The 13,321-nt window shown below is 44.6% G+C and overlaps 1 protein-coding gene across 1 annotated transcript in view; it reads left to right on the top strand.

Moving 5' to 3' along the window:
• LOC130474916 (solute carrier organic anion transporter family member 1A2-like) overlaps positions 1 to 13,017 on the top strand; it is a 37,859-nt gene extending 24,842 nt beyond the window's left edge. Inside the window, exons 9-15 of the mRNA XM_056846608.1 lie at positions 1,060 to 1,224; positions 3,313 to 3,508; positions 5,174 to 5,339; positions 6,646 to 6,830; positions 8,596 to 8,660; positions 11,085 to 11,202; positions 12,780 to 13,017. Coding sequence (XP_056702586.1) covers positions 1,060 to 1,224; positions 3,313 to 3,508; positions 5,174 to 5,339; positions 6,646 to 6,830; positions 8,596 to 8,660; positions 11,085 to 11,202; positions 12,780 to 13,017 — 1,133 coding nt within the window. The remainder of the gene's footprint in view (positions 1 to 1,059; positions 1,225 to 3,312; positions 3,509 to 5,173; positions 5,340 to 6,645; positions 6,831 to 8,595; positions 8,661 to 11,084; positions 11,203 to 12,779) is intronic.
• The last annotated feature ends 304 nt before the right edge of the window (positions 13,018 to 13,321 follow it).

The following is a 13,321-nucleotide window of genomic DNA, read 5'->3' as shown; positions in this document are numbered from 1 at the left end:
ACTTCCTGCTTCTAATGGATGACTGGATAGCCTTAGCTTGTTAACATTTGTACAGCGGCAAGGCGCTCCCTTGCTAGCTGGCAGCACACTGTATTCTACAAGTTGTTAGTGACTCAGATAAAGATTGCGTTATTTTGAAACAGGCTTAACAGCTTTTTTATGCCATAAGTGCTCAATTTTTTGAAGTCCCAGTTTCCGTTGGGGCACTAGTTGTTTTTGTTTGAGTACCTAGAGGTTGGCAACCCTAGTTGCCAACCTCTAGCCTGTTCATATTGGTGTTTTTTCATGCATGCTAGGCTGATTTACAGTGAACAGAGGCCAAACACAGGAAGAAAACCATTCCTAAATGCCTAGTTTGCCACATACATGTTTTAAAGAGCTTGATCAAGAGGTTATGTGTGTGTTAAGTGCCGTCAAGTTGCTTCCGACTCATGGTGACCCTGTGAATGAAAGTCCTCCAAAATGTCCTATCTTTGACAGCCTTGCTCACATCTTGCAAATTGAAGGCTGTGGCTTCCTTTATTGACTCAATCCATCTCTGGTTGGGTCTTCCTCCTTTCCTGCTACCCTCAACTTTTCCTAGCATGACTGTCTTTTCCAGTGACTCTTGTCTTCTCATGACGTGACCAAAATACGATAGCCTCAGTTTAGTCATTTTAGCTTCTAGGGTCAGTTCAGGCCTGATTTGATCTATAACCTACTGATTTGTTTTTTTGGCAGTCCATGGAATCCGTAACACTCTCCTCCAACACCACATTTCAGAGGAATCTATTTTCTTCCTACCAGCTTTATTCACTGTCCAGCTTTCACACCCATACACAGTAATAGGGAATAATATGGCATGAATTAATCTAGTTTTGGTGGCCAGTGACACATCCTTACACTTCAAAATCTTTTCTAGCTCCTTCATGGCTGCCCTTCCCAGTCTCAATCTCCTTCTGATTTCTTGGCTGCAGTCTCCCTTTTGGTTGATGGTGGAGCCAAGGAATAGAAAGTCTTGAACAATTTCAAGAGGTTATAAGCGACTGCAAATAATTCTTCTTTTGGTTTCATTTTCAGATTTCATCCCGTACCTGAAACGTCTTTTTTGCAACCCAGTTTACATGCTTTTTATATTAATCACTGTGGTGCAGTTCAATGCTTACATTGGAATGTTTATTTTTATGCCAAAATATCTGGAACAACAATATGGGATATCTGCATCAGATGCCATCTTTTTAATAGGTAAACAAAAGAGATGTGTTTGAAAGAAGGTGGAGCAATTGTCAACGTTTGGGCTGGTCCAAAGATGATACGTTTGAGACTTGACCAGCATGGGGACTTACAGTCTGAGAGGTTGCCTGGTGGAATTCAGTTTTCAAGCATGTTAGGCTCCAATTCAGATCTGGACCATGGCACTTGGGGAGAAGGAGCACCTGCCTCCCCCTCCAGACTGTTTCCCAAACCCAACACATCCCTGGGGCAGATGTTTGTCCTTTTGGTGGCTGCTTGGGTACTGATGTGCAGCTGCCAGTCAGCCAAAGAGCACCCACTGGGGCCATTGAAGGTCAGGAAAATATGTGCAGGGAGGAAGGCTGGACTCCTTCCCCGCCCCCAGACCAGGATCCAATCCAAATCAGGGCTCCGTGTCCTTGAGAACTGAGTTCCCATGGGGAACTCACAGACGAGCTGTAGTTGTAGGTCCCTGTGGTGGTAGGGTTGCCAGGTCCCTCTTCGCCACCGGTGGGAGGTTTTTGGGGCCCTGCCTCGGGGGGTGGGGGGTGGAGTCCCCGTCTTTGGAGGTCTTTAAGCAGAGGTTGGATGGCCATCTGTCAGGAGTGCTTTGATTGTGGGATCCTGCATGGCAGGGGGTTGGACTGGATGGCCCTTGTGGTCTCTTCCAACCTTGTGTGACTTTGTGATTTTGTGAGGGTGGGGTTTGGGGAGGGGAGGGACTTCAATGCCATAGAGTCCAATGACCAAAGCGGCCATTTTCTCCAGGGGAACTGATCGATATCGGCTGGAGGTCAGTTGTAATAACAGGAGATCTTTAGCTACTATCTGGAGGCTGGCAACCCTACTGTGGTGGTGACGTGTCAGACATACCATGTAGTTTGGCCCTTAGAAGAAAGAATTTGCAAAAGGTGGTTAAAGATTCAGACTAGAATCTGGGAGAGCTAAGTCTGAATCCCTACTCCACTAGGGAAATGTTCTAGGGGACCTCAGGGCATTCCTCCTTAGACTAACTTGCAGGGCTGTGGTTGTGCGGATAAAATGGAGGAGGGTAGGATGATGCTGTAAGCTGTTCTGGGGAGAAAAGCAGGATATAAACACATGGTTTCATAGCTAATATAAATCCTGGTTTTGCGTTATGTCTGAGCCAAACCAATCTCTGCAACAACTAGGATTATTAGGCCAAGCCAGGAGGAATGGTTGGGAGTAGGGACATGGAGGGGTGATGATGGTGACGTTGCTATGTTACTTCCAGGAAAAACCTGAAAAAGACATAGAGTAGCTCTAGGAATCACTGGAAACTCTATGGTAAAACACCATAGCAGGAGACCTGGCAGTCCTAACAGGCATGAGGACTAGAAATATGCTTTTTTTTTTTTTAAGTGTAACCTGTGGTTCTTGGGAATCCAACAGGGCTGTATTAGATAATATATTCTGTGAATAGAGGTGTAACTGGAGATAGGGTTGCCAGGTCCCTCTTCGCCACCAGTGGGAGGTTTTTAGGGTTGCCAACCTCCAGGTACTAGCTGGAGATCTCCCGCTATTACAACTGATCTCCAGCCGATAGAGATCAGTTCCCCTGGAGAAAATGGCTACTTTGGCCATTGGACTCTATGGCATTGAAGTTCCTCTCCTCCCCAAACCTCGCCCTCCTTAAGTTCCTCCCCAAAAACCTCCCGCCGGTAGCGAAAAGGGACCTGGAAACCCTAGAGGTTTTGGGGTGGAGCCTGAGGAGGGCAGGGTTTGGGGGGGAGGGACTTCAATGTCATAGAGACTAATTGCCAAAGCGGCCATTTTCTCCAGGTGAACTGATCTCTATCGGCTGGAGATCAGTTGTAATAGCGGGAGATCTCCAGCTAGTACCTGGAGCTTGGCAACCCTAACTGAAGAATGTATTATTTCATCCAGCCCAGAATCTTATCACAGGTGCAAAGGCATCTCAGTGGAAATATATAGTGGTGTTCCCTGAAATTTACAACATAATTCTACTTGTAATTCTACATTCATAATTTGAATGTTTGCTTCAGCTTTGGCGATTTAAATTATCTTGGATGTATCTGAAACCAGATTTTTGCTTCCCCCCCCCCCTCCCTGCCCCAGCGGTTTACACTCTACCAATTATATGCGCTGGATATTTTTTGGGAGGCCTTATGATGAAGAAATTCAAGATAAGCACCTACAAAGCTGCCCACATAGGCTGTTGGAGTTCTATGGCTGACTATCTCATCTACTTCGGTGCCTATTTCGTGATCTGCAAAAATTTGTCTGTTGCTGGTTTAACTATCTCCTATGAAGGGTACATGTCATCTCTGGGATAATCCGTATATTGCCTGTAATTAACATATGAGTAGATAATGGAAATACATTGGGGGGAAAGGAATAGAACAGTCATCTAATGATGGAGCAGTTGGGGACTAGATCTCATTCCACCAATTGGATTTTTGGGGTTTGCATTTTCTGTCTACATCTAGATCCTAGTTTAAATGTCAAAGCCCTCTGTGTCTGGCACGCTATCGATGGTACCTTCAAGAGCATACTGGGGTGTAGAGAACTTCTTTGGTGCTTGCTATAATCCTCTCAGAAATGAGATCACATGAAATGATGGTATCACTTTACTCTGCTCTGGTTAGACCTCACCTAGAGTATTGTGTTCAGTTTTGGGCACTGCAATTTAAGAAAGATGTAGACAAGCCGGAATGTGTCCAGAGGAGGGCAACAAAGACGGCGAGGGGTCTGGAGACCAAGTCCTATGAGGAAAGGTTGAAGGAGCTGGGTATGTTTAGCCTGAAGAGGAGAAGACTGAGAGGAGATATGATAACCATCTTCAAGTACTTGAAGGGCTGTCATTTAGAGGAGGGTGCTGAGTTGTTTTCTGTTGCTCCAGAAGGTCGGACCAGAACCAACAGGTTGAAATTAAATCAGAAGAGTTTCCATTCTAGACATTAGGAAGAATTTTCTAACAGAGCGGTTCCTCAGTGGAACAGGCTTCCTCGGAATGTGGTAAGCTCTCCTTTCCTGGAGGTTTTTAAGAAGAGGCTAGATGGCTATCTGTCAGCAATGCTGATTCTATGACCTTAGGCAGATGATGAGAGGGAGGGCACCTTGGCCATCTTCTGGGCATGGAGTATGAGTCACTGGGGGTGTGGGGGAGAGATAGTTTGGAATTTCCTGCATTGTGCATGGGGGTTGGACTAGATGACCCTGGTGGTCCCTTCCAACTCAATGATTCTGTGGTTCTATGAATCAAGGCCAAGGTTGCCAACTCTGGCTTGGGAAATTCCTGGAACTTTGGGGGTGGTGCCTGGGGAGGGCAGGGTTTGTAGAAGGGAGGGACCACAGCAGAGATGTGATGCCACAGATTTGGATACACAATTTTCTCCATGGGAACTGATCTCTGAAGATCAGTTGTAATTCTGGGAAAATTCCAGGCACCACCTGAAGGTTGGCAACAACCCTAATCAAGGCCTCCCTACCACAAAGAATGGCATTGAAAGCACATTAGCAAGCTTCTGTATAGTCTGAGCCCTTATTGAACGGTTTGGGTTAGAGGTGTGCATTAAGGTTGCCAGCTCCAGGTTGGGAAACACCTGGAGTTTTTGGGGCGGAGCCTGAGTAGGGTGGGTTTGGGGAGGGGAGGGACTTCAATGCCATAGAATCCAATTGCCAAAGCAACCATTTTCTCCAGGAAAACTGATCTATATCAGCTGGAGATCAGTTGTAACCGCAGGAGATCTCCAGCTAGTATCTGGAGGTTGGCAACCCTAGTGTGCATTCAGGTACACCCAAGCCAAAATTATACCTGAAATTATCTGACAAGTCTTTGGCAGTCCCACAAGACAGAAATGATCCATATCTGGACTATATGGTCAACCACTGAACTCCTCTTTAGGAAAAAAAGTTTTTTGAGCTTATTTCATTGCTTCATGTATTCTTGATCACCTTTCTGAATATTTTTTTCCAGGGCAGAGCGTGTCTTCTACTCGGAAACAAGCTTATTTGCAGACTGCAACAGCCACTGTGGGTGCTCAACCAAAGAATGGGACCCTGTTTGTGGAGAAAATGGAATTTCATATGTTTCGGCATGCCTTGCTGGATGTGACGTGATAAATGGAACTGGGAGAAATACAGTAAGGCCCTCAACTTGGACAGCACACAGCTGCCTTTCCATGCAGCTATGATAGACATAGTGATTTAAAGCTCTTTTTTATTAGTTCATTTATTTATTTAAGCATTTATATCCTGCTTTTTCTGGAAAGGACCTAAACTGAATAACAAGAAAAATACATAAATTAACCAATGAAAGTCAAACAAACAAAAAGCAAAAATATTGGCTGGCTTGACTGAAGTTACAGGCTGTGAGCCACAGGCTCTTTGGTTCTTGCTCCTTGGCTTGTGCCCAATAGCTCATGCCTCTGGCCACGGCCTGAAAGAGGAAAGGGAATTGCAGTCTTCAGCAAAGATACTGACACAGCTGGTAAAGATGTCCCTCTTCTTATTCCATCCTTCCCTTCTGGCTGAAGAGCCTCTGGCTATCAAACTCAGGTACCTGAGACAGGAAGAGGAAAAGCAAAGATGTTACAAAGCTGGCAAACATATCCCTTCTTTCCTGCTTTAGCAGTTGAGAAGTAACATACCTAATGGTCAGTTTGTTGAAACCATCTGGATGACTGAGAAGCTGCTTGCAAGACAGGACATTCTTTGGAACAAAGATCCGGCGCTCTTGTAAAAGAATAGTGCGAAAGCATACTTATCTGCGGAATTATTTATCATACTGACTCTGTATCTCAAAAGAGAGAGAGATTAGAAAAATTCAGAAAAGTGTGAGAAGCATGTGTGAAATAGAGGATGGAAACTGTACCCCAAAATGATTAAGATGATTTAATGCTTCAGATCCCACTCCAGAGAGAAAGCTGAAATGTGATGTGCCACCAAAGATGGGACTTTTTATGTCTAACTGTCCAAAGCACAGATGAGAGGAGCTACCAACAGGCAGCACAGAATATTGGTGGTGGAAAGTGCTGTTGTGTCCCAGCTGACATATGGCCACCCTGTAGGGTTTTCAAGTCAAGAAATGTTCAGAGGCGGCTTGCCATTGCCTGCCTCTGCTTAGCAACCCTGGACATCCTTGGTGGTCTCCCATCCAAGTACTAACCAGGGCTGACCCTGCTTAGCTTCTGAGATCTGATGAGCTCCAGCTAGTCTGTGTGCACAGAGTAATACCCTAAGGCAATTTAGTTACTTCCTCTGCACATGAATTGGGATGTCTCTTTCCATTAGGCTGGGGGAAGGGGAATTTCCAGTATCTGCCCAGAGATAAATACAAGCTTTACAACCAAGTTCTGTATTCTTGAGTCTGTAACTCCCCTGATACTTCCTGGTCTTAGGAGCAGCCCACAAATGATCCTGACGTGATTTCAAACTATGTTTTTGCAGGTATTTGGAAACTGCAGTTGCATTCCAGCTTCGGGTTTTCCATTGGGAAGCAGCTCAGCAGTGCTAGGCCAGTGTGGCAGAGAAAAGGCGTGTGGCAACATGTTAAACTACTATTTAATTGTGTCTTTAGTTTGCTGCTTTGTTTATGCCTTTGGTGCCATGCCAGGTTACATGGTCCTAATAAGGTAGGCGGGTAATACTTGTTTGTTTGTTTTTTAAAGACCAGTAAAATTGTTGTCATAAGAAGTCACATTCGTATCCCCTGCGAACAGCTGAGCTTTATATTTTGGGGCAGGTTTTGTCCGTTTAAAAAACTGATTCTCTTTTGACATAATACTGGCTTCTGCATGGGGCAATGATTTTTCAGTGCTCCTGCTTTAGGGCCTTGGGGTTTTTCTCCTGAGGAAAACAGCCTTGCAGTCGCTCCCAGATGTAGAAGAGAAAGATCCAAGTCCAGTACCACCTTAAAGATCAGCAAGATTTCCAGCAAGATAGATTCAGAGGGTAGTCGTATCCGTCTGCTGTACAAGAGCTAGATTCAAGTCTGGTAGCACCTTAGAGACTAAGAAGATTTTCAAGGTATATGCTTTCGAGAGTCCAAGCTCCTTTCATCAGGAGTGGTAAAACAGGAGTAGAATCCAGCCCATTCTAGGTATCTCCACACTTCATACAGTTCTGAGGGAAAGGAGAAAACAGTAGGGTATCATCAGCATAATGATAACCCTGCACTCCACATCTTTGTGTGATTTCTTCAACTGGTTTCTTAAAACAGCAAGTTTGCATCTACATATATTCTGGGTTTAGGCTTACCAGGTCTGGCAGCTCCACCGGTGGGAGCTTTTCAACAGCGCGCAATACACGCGTGCGCCCGGCTCAATGCGCGCATCCTGCAAGGTGCGTCCACATCACTTCCCAGATTACTCGGAAGTGACGCGCTCTATCAATTTCTGCTGAAACTCTATGGTTTCCATAGTATAGTATAGTATAGTATAGTATAGTATAGTATAGTATAGTATAGTATAGTAGTACGGTTTCCATAGAGTTTCTGCGGAGGTTGTTAGAGGGTCCGTGTCGCTTCCGGGTAAACCCGGAGGTGATGTGGGTGCATCGCGCAGGCGCGCGTACACACGTTGCCTGCCGGCCCTCAGCTGGTCAGCGGACAGCCCGGTGGATTGGCGGGATTTTACCCACCACCACCGGGCACTTGGCAACCCTACCTGGGCTGCATCCCAGGATATGAATCCTCATATCCTCCATTCCCCTGTAAGGATTCTCCATTCCCCTGTTATCAATGCTGCAAATGCCAAAGCATGGGAGATTTGTCCATCTACTCTTATAGCTGCACAACAAAAAGAGGTAGACTGTGGCAATATATTCTTATAATGTTACAGCACTGTAGTAGTATAGCACTTCCTGATTTTTTTTTAAAAAGTGCTCTCAAAATCCACGTGGTGTTGTGTCATGGAAAATGACACCAATGTGAATGAGACTGTTGAAAACGTTTGGCTTCCTTGTCCAGATAGCTTGCTATCATGCTCGGAATGTATTCTTTAGAGAAAGATTATACCGGACTAGGAGTTTGAAAGAATATACTGAGGCTGGGGAAAGCTGGTAATTACAGGACAATGCTGTGTGGACACCCCCCCCCCCCAAATTGTACCCTGGATGCCATGGTAGAGAAAGACCTCCACATGGATGTAGCCCTAGTTAGACAGCCAGGATCGGCTGTGGAGACTTGCTGAGCGTTCACACTGTGGTGAACCCGTGTTTGCCACTGTGCAATGTCTGAAACAGCAATAAAAAGCAAAGTATGTTTTAAAGAGATGGGCATCAGGTGCAACGGAGCAAATTGCCTTAACTGGAAGCCATTCAACAGCAATCAGATGCAAACAGCCAAGGGGAAAACGTACTTCATTTATTGGTTTAATATGGAATGTTCTTATTACCCAGGTCTCTAAAGCCTGAGGAGAAATCGTTTGGGGTGGGCCTCCACACCCTGGCAGAAAGACTGTTTGGTAAGTCACTGTCACTTTAAACTGCTTTCCTCTTAAGAATGAGAGAAATAATACATTTTCCTTGTTCCCTGAGAGTTTACTCTGGAAGTAGTTTCCAACATTGGGTGTAAGAATGCTTCTGAAATCCTTGCCATCCAAATCTCTCCCTATAAAGTTGCAAATTATCTGGTCTTGTTTGCAAAGTGGGACTGGTTCATTCGGAACCCTCCCTGGTTCCATTTTTTTCATTGCTGCATTTTGTACAGAATGCAGTTAGGGATGCCACTTACCAGCTTCCAGTAGACGACGCCCACCAATCCTCCCCATCATCCACCACTGCTCCAATGAACTGTAGAAGGAAACAGGGAGCCCAAAATGGGATCGCGCATTGCCACAACATTGTTTCTGTCCAAAACAAACAGGAAGTGACATCAAGTATTGTGGATGTGTTCCAGGAATCTCCCGGATCTCAATGGTAAAAGCTATAGAGATTGATGGAATTCCTGCTTTTTCAGTCAGAAATAATGTAGGCTAACAAATTCACAGCAGCGCAGGCCAAAATGATACACAATAAGTGACAATAAAGATATGATACACTGTATTGTGTGAGCCAGCAAAGATACACACACAATGATGTATAAATCACAAAAATATAACAACATACAAAATATATATACCAAGGAGCTAAGTCATAGCTAAATGCTTTCATGGGCCCAATATCAAAAGACCACTGTAGTGGTAGAAACGGCGAGGCAATAAGTGTGACAGGATTCCGGTAAAGCTGTCCTGTTTCGCGATGTCTTCATCAGATGTGTGAATGCTCCTCATATGATTCAAATTGCACAATACAATACAATCTGGAGGTTGGCAACTTGACATGTGAAGAAAGTTAGAACTCAGGGTATATAGTAGTAAAATCTCAAGATCTGGAGCAGGGTATGAGTGGTGGTAATGCTGGCAGCTCTTAATATAAGAGCCAAGGAATCACCAGAAACAAAGAAATGGGATTGCCTGTGTTTGGAGAGAAAAGAATTCATGTTAATTCAGAGGGGGTGTGGCTTCCCAAACTGGATCACACTTGACATCTCCTGAAACAAGACCCCAAAGATGGCTTTTAAATGGTGTTTTATCTATCAGTGCATATAAGTCCAAAGGTGAGGAAAAACTCAAATCAGCTTAAAGATATAACAAACTGTGCATGATCTAATTGTGCAATTAACTTGTAAAAGTCATGTTAAACTAGAATGAAGGCAGAGTAGAATGCAGGGCAGATTAGGGATGCTAGCCTCTGGGTGGACATGGGGATCCCCCAGAATTACAGCTCATCTCCAGACTACAGAGATCAGTTCCCTTGGAGAAAATGGCTGTTTGGAGGGTGGAATGTATGGCATTGTGCCCCACTGAGGTCCCTGTCCCCCCCAGGCTCAATCCCCAAATCCCCAGAAGTTTCCCAACCTGGATCTGGCAACCATACACCCCATCCCCTTCCAGTGGCCAGGGGGGACCTCCAGCTGAAATGCCTGATCTTCCGTAGAGTCCAATAAACAGACAATTAGGAGGAGGTTAGAATTAAAGCAGGAGTTCTTTATTTAGCTAAATAAACTAGCTGGGTGGAGCTAACTGCTAATACCAGAGCGGAGAGTCACCACAAGAGAACAAAAGAGAGCTAGGATCCTTTATGCCTTAGGATCGGGGCAGGAACATTACATCATAAAGACAAAAGAGCCAATACACAATTACATACCTGAATACATTAATTAGCATAGCCTATAATGTGGCCCGAAGGCGTTCTTAACAAGTGCTTTGTTTTCGCAAGCGGGAAACAGAAACTACATTCCTAACTACAAATAAGAGAGTCCACTCGCTAACTCAAGGAAGGCTACGCTTAATAGGTGAGGGGCCCTATCACAAAGAAAAGGCGTTGTGGCTTATAATCTTCTGATGCCAACTTCCCAAACATTCAGGGCATATGTGTGTGTGTGTGTTATATTAGCCCTTATGCATGGGCGCAACACAGCCCTAGTGCAGACTAATTGCAAAATAATATAGCAATGGAGAATGGGTGGGGATCTGTTTATCCCTGTGTAACTATATTTACCTTCACCCCACATAGAACTGGGCACTCTATTAGGATCCTGCTGCACTCTTTGGATGCAGATTTTGTACCTTGACAAAACTGTAGCAGATTAATTGTGATATCGTAAATGCAGTTACTCCAGTCTAACCCCATTGAAGTGAATGGGCTTAGACTGGAGTCCCTCTCTTTAGGATTGCACTGTAAGAGTCCATCATGTGGCAAACACACTGAATCACATCTGAAAGTCCAGAGAGCATATCAAGTCGTGCCACAAACATGCAGTTTCAGGGACTTTGGCATTGATTATCTTAAGCAGCGGAACAAAGACTTAGAAAAAGCACTAAAGTAATCCTTTCTGTCCCATATAGCCGGAATACCATCACCCATTTATTTTGGAGCTATGATAGATACCACCTGCTTGAAATGGGGGACCAAGCGCTGTGGAGGAGAAGGAGCGTGCCGAATGTATGATTTGGACACATACAGGTACCCGTGTTCTACTACTTCCTCTGTTGCTTTCCCAAAAAAAACTTTATACTACAGAGCAAAGGTACCCAGCCCTTTTGATCCTGTGGTCACTTTTGGAATTCTGACACAGGGTGGTGGGCGCACCCTCAAAGTGGCTGTAGGAGTAGGCAGAACCAACCACAAAATGTCAGGGGGTGAGGTTATGCATTACTCTAATAGTGACTCCATTTGTGCACCTCCTGGGGTTTCCCCACCTTTTCTCCAATCTTTCCCAAACCTGCTTTGCTCCTAAATTTTGGGAAAGATAGCAGCAAAGCCTGGGTCGCCTCTGTGTGGGTGAAAAAATCTGGATTCCCTTGGTCCTACCTACACGGCAGCCATTTCCCCCCAAGGTAGCCATATCCCCTCTCTACTGCAGAGGGTTTTTCTTTTTGTTTAATCGGTGATTTAATTGCCTTACGGCAAAATACTGTTATTCCAAAACATGCACCAGGTTGTCTGAATTCCCTGGTTTCATTTTTTTAAAAAGGTAAACCTCTACCTTTTCTCCTTGGAGAGATATATGGGGGAAAAGTATATCTCTCCAACAAAATGGACGAGGGACTCACTTATTTTAAAAAAAATAAGTTCTGGGAACTCTGAAACCTAGATTCTAGTATAATGACATATCAATATAGGTCATTTATGTATGGGTACTTGGACTCACGTTCACCCTCTGTCTGACTCGGTTGTTCCTTGGAGTTCTGCATGAGTTTTCCGCCCATTAGAAACAACCTCGCTGCCAGCCCTCGCAATGCCCGGGTCTTCCCATCCCTCTGTTACCTGACTCTTCCCTCTTCCCTGACCTTAGCCTGGCTGAAATCTCTATGCAGAAGGCAAAGCACTGGACAAAGAAGACTGATTTATCTCACAGCCAATCACAAAGCAGTGTGTAAAGAGGCGGGGATTCAAATGCTTCCTGCTTCCTGGGGGCTCTTTCTGAGCAAAAGAAAGGTTTTTTAAAACCGAGGCTTGGGTTTCTCCCTCCGCTTCCTTTCAGATTGCTCCATTTTGTGCTTTTTGTCCTTAATTTTTTTTAATGCAGTAATTGGTTTTGGGTGGGGTGGGGGTTCTTTCAGTAAGCACTGCCAATTACAAAGCAGCATTTAAAGGGGTGGGACTTGATTTGAATTTGGAGACTGCTGGTGCAGAGATTCCCAACAGGAAAGTGTGAGTCCAGCCAGCAACAAACCTCAGGTAAAACTCCCATGCATAAACGACCATAGTGTTATTAAATTGCTGATTTAAAAAAACCTGCTGCATGGAGGCTCTGTTGCCGTTGCACCATATTTGTGGTGGCTTCAGAACCAGGGAAACTATACAAGCCTGTCCTTATGTAGAAAACACCAGTGTGTGACTAGCTCATGGCAGAGTGGGAATTTGAACCTGGGTCTCCCAGATTCCAGTCTGACACTCTAACCATTAAATTACACTGGCTCTGAAACAAACTCTGGAATGCTGTGGGGCATTTGTGTATATTGGCAGATAATAGGAAATAGGCAGAGAATGGAGAATTTTGGTGGTTCTTGGTTAATGCCATTGAAATTGCATTCCAGATTGCTGTATCTGACGGTGCCCGCTATCATCCGTGCGGTATCCTACATCCCTTGTGTGTGCGTAATCCTGATTTTAAGGAGACGGTCTAAGAACCTGACGAGTGGAGACCTAGAGATCGAAGCCAAAGAAGAGGAAAATGGATCGGCTGAACAAAACGATGTCGCAGATGCGCAACAGTGTATAAGTTTACCCCTAGAAGTAATTGATCGTGTAAACATGGACTTCAATAAAGACTGAAGTTAGGGGTGTGCCTTTGAGAAATACAGACTGAAAAAGGTGTCTTTTAATTATAACTGAAAATCCCAATCCCAAAAAAGCTGAAAACATTCAGCTTTTTCAAGATAATTTTGGGATCTGCTGTCAATTCTCCGTCGATAAGGTTGTAAGGTGTGTTTGTGTATTCATGTTTACTTCCATGCCTCATCTTGTAGGTCAGTTCTTCCTCTGCATTTCTACTGTCTATGCACAGCTTTTGCTATCAATGTAAGCGGGCAACATCTACTGGCAAAGAGAATTGCCTGGCAGTCTGAAAGTTTCTGTG

Source organism: Euleptes europaea, chromosome 3 (genome assembly GCF_029931775.1).
Source record: "Euleptes europaea isolate rEulEur1 chromosome 3, rEulEur1.hap1, whole genome shotgun sequence".
Lineage (NCBI taxonomy): Eukaryota > Metazoa > Chordata > Lepidosauria > Squamata > Sphaerodactylidae > Euleptes > Euleptes europaea.
The sequence above is the reverse complement of the archived record's forward strand: the minus strand, read 5'-3'. Positions and strand labels throughout refer to the sequence as shown.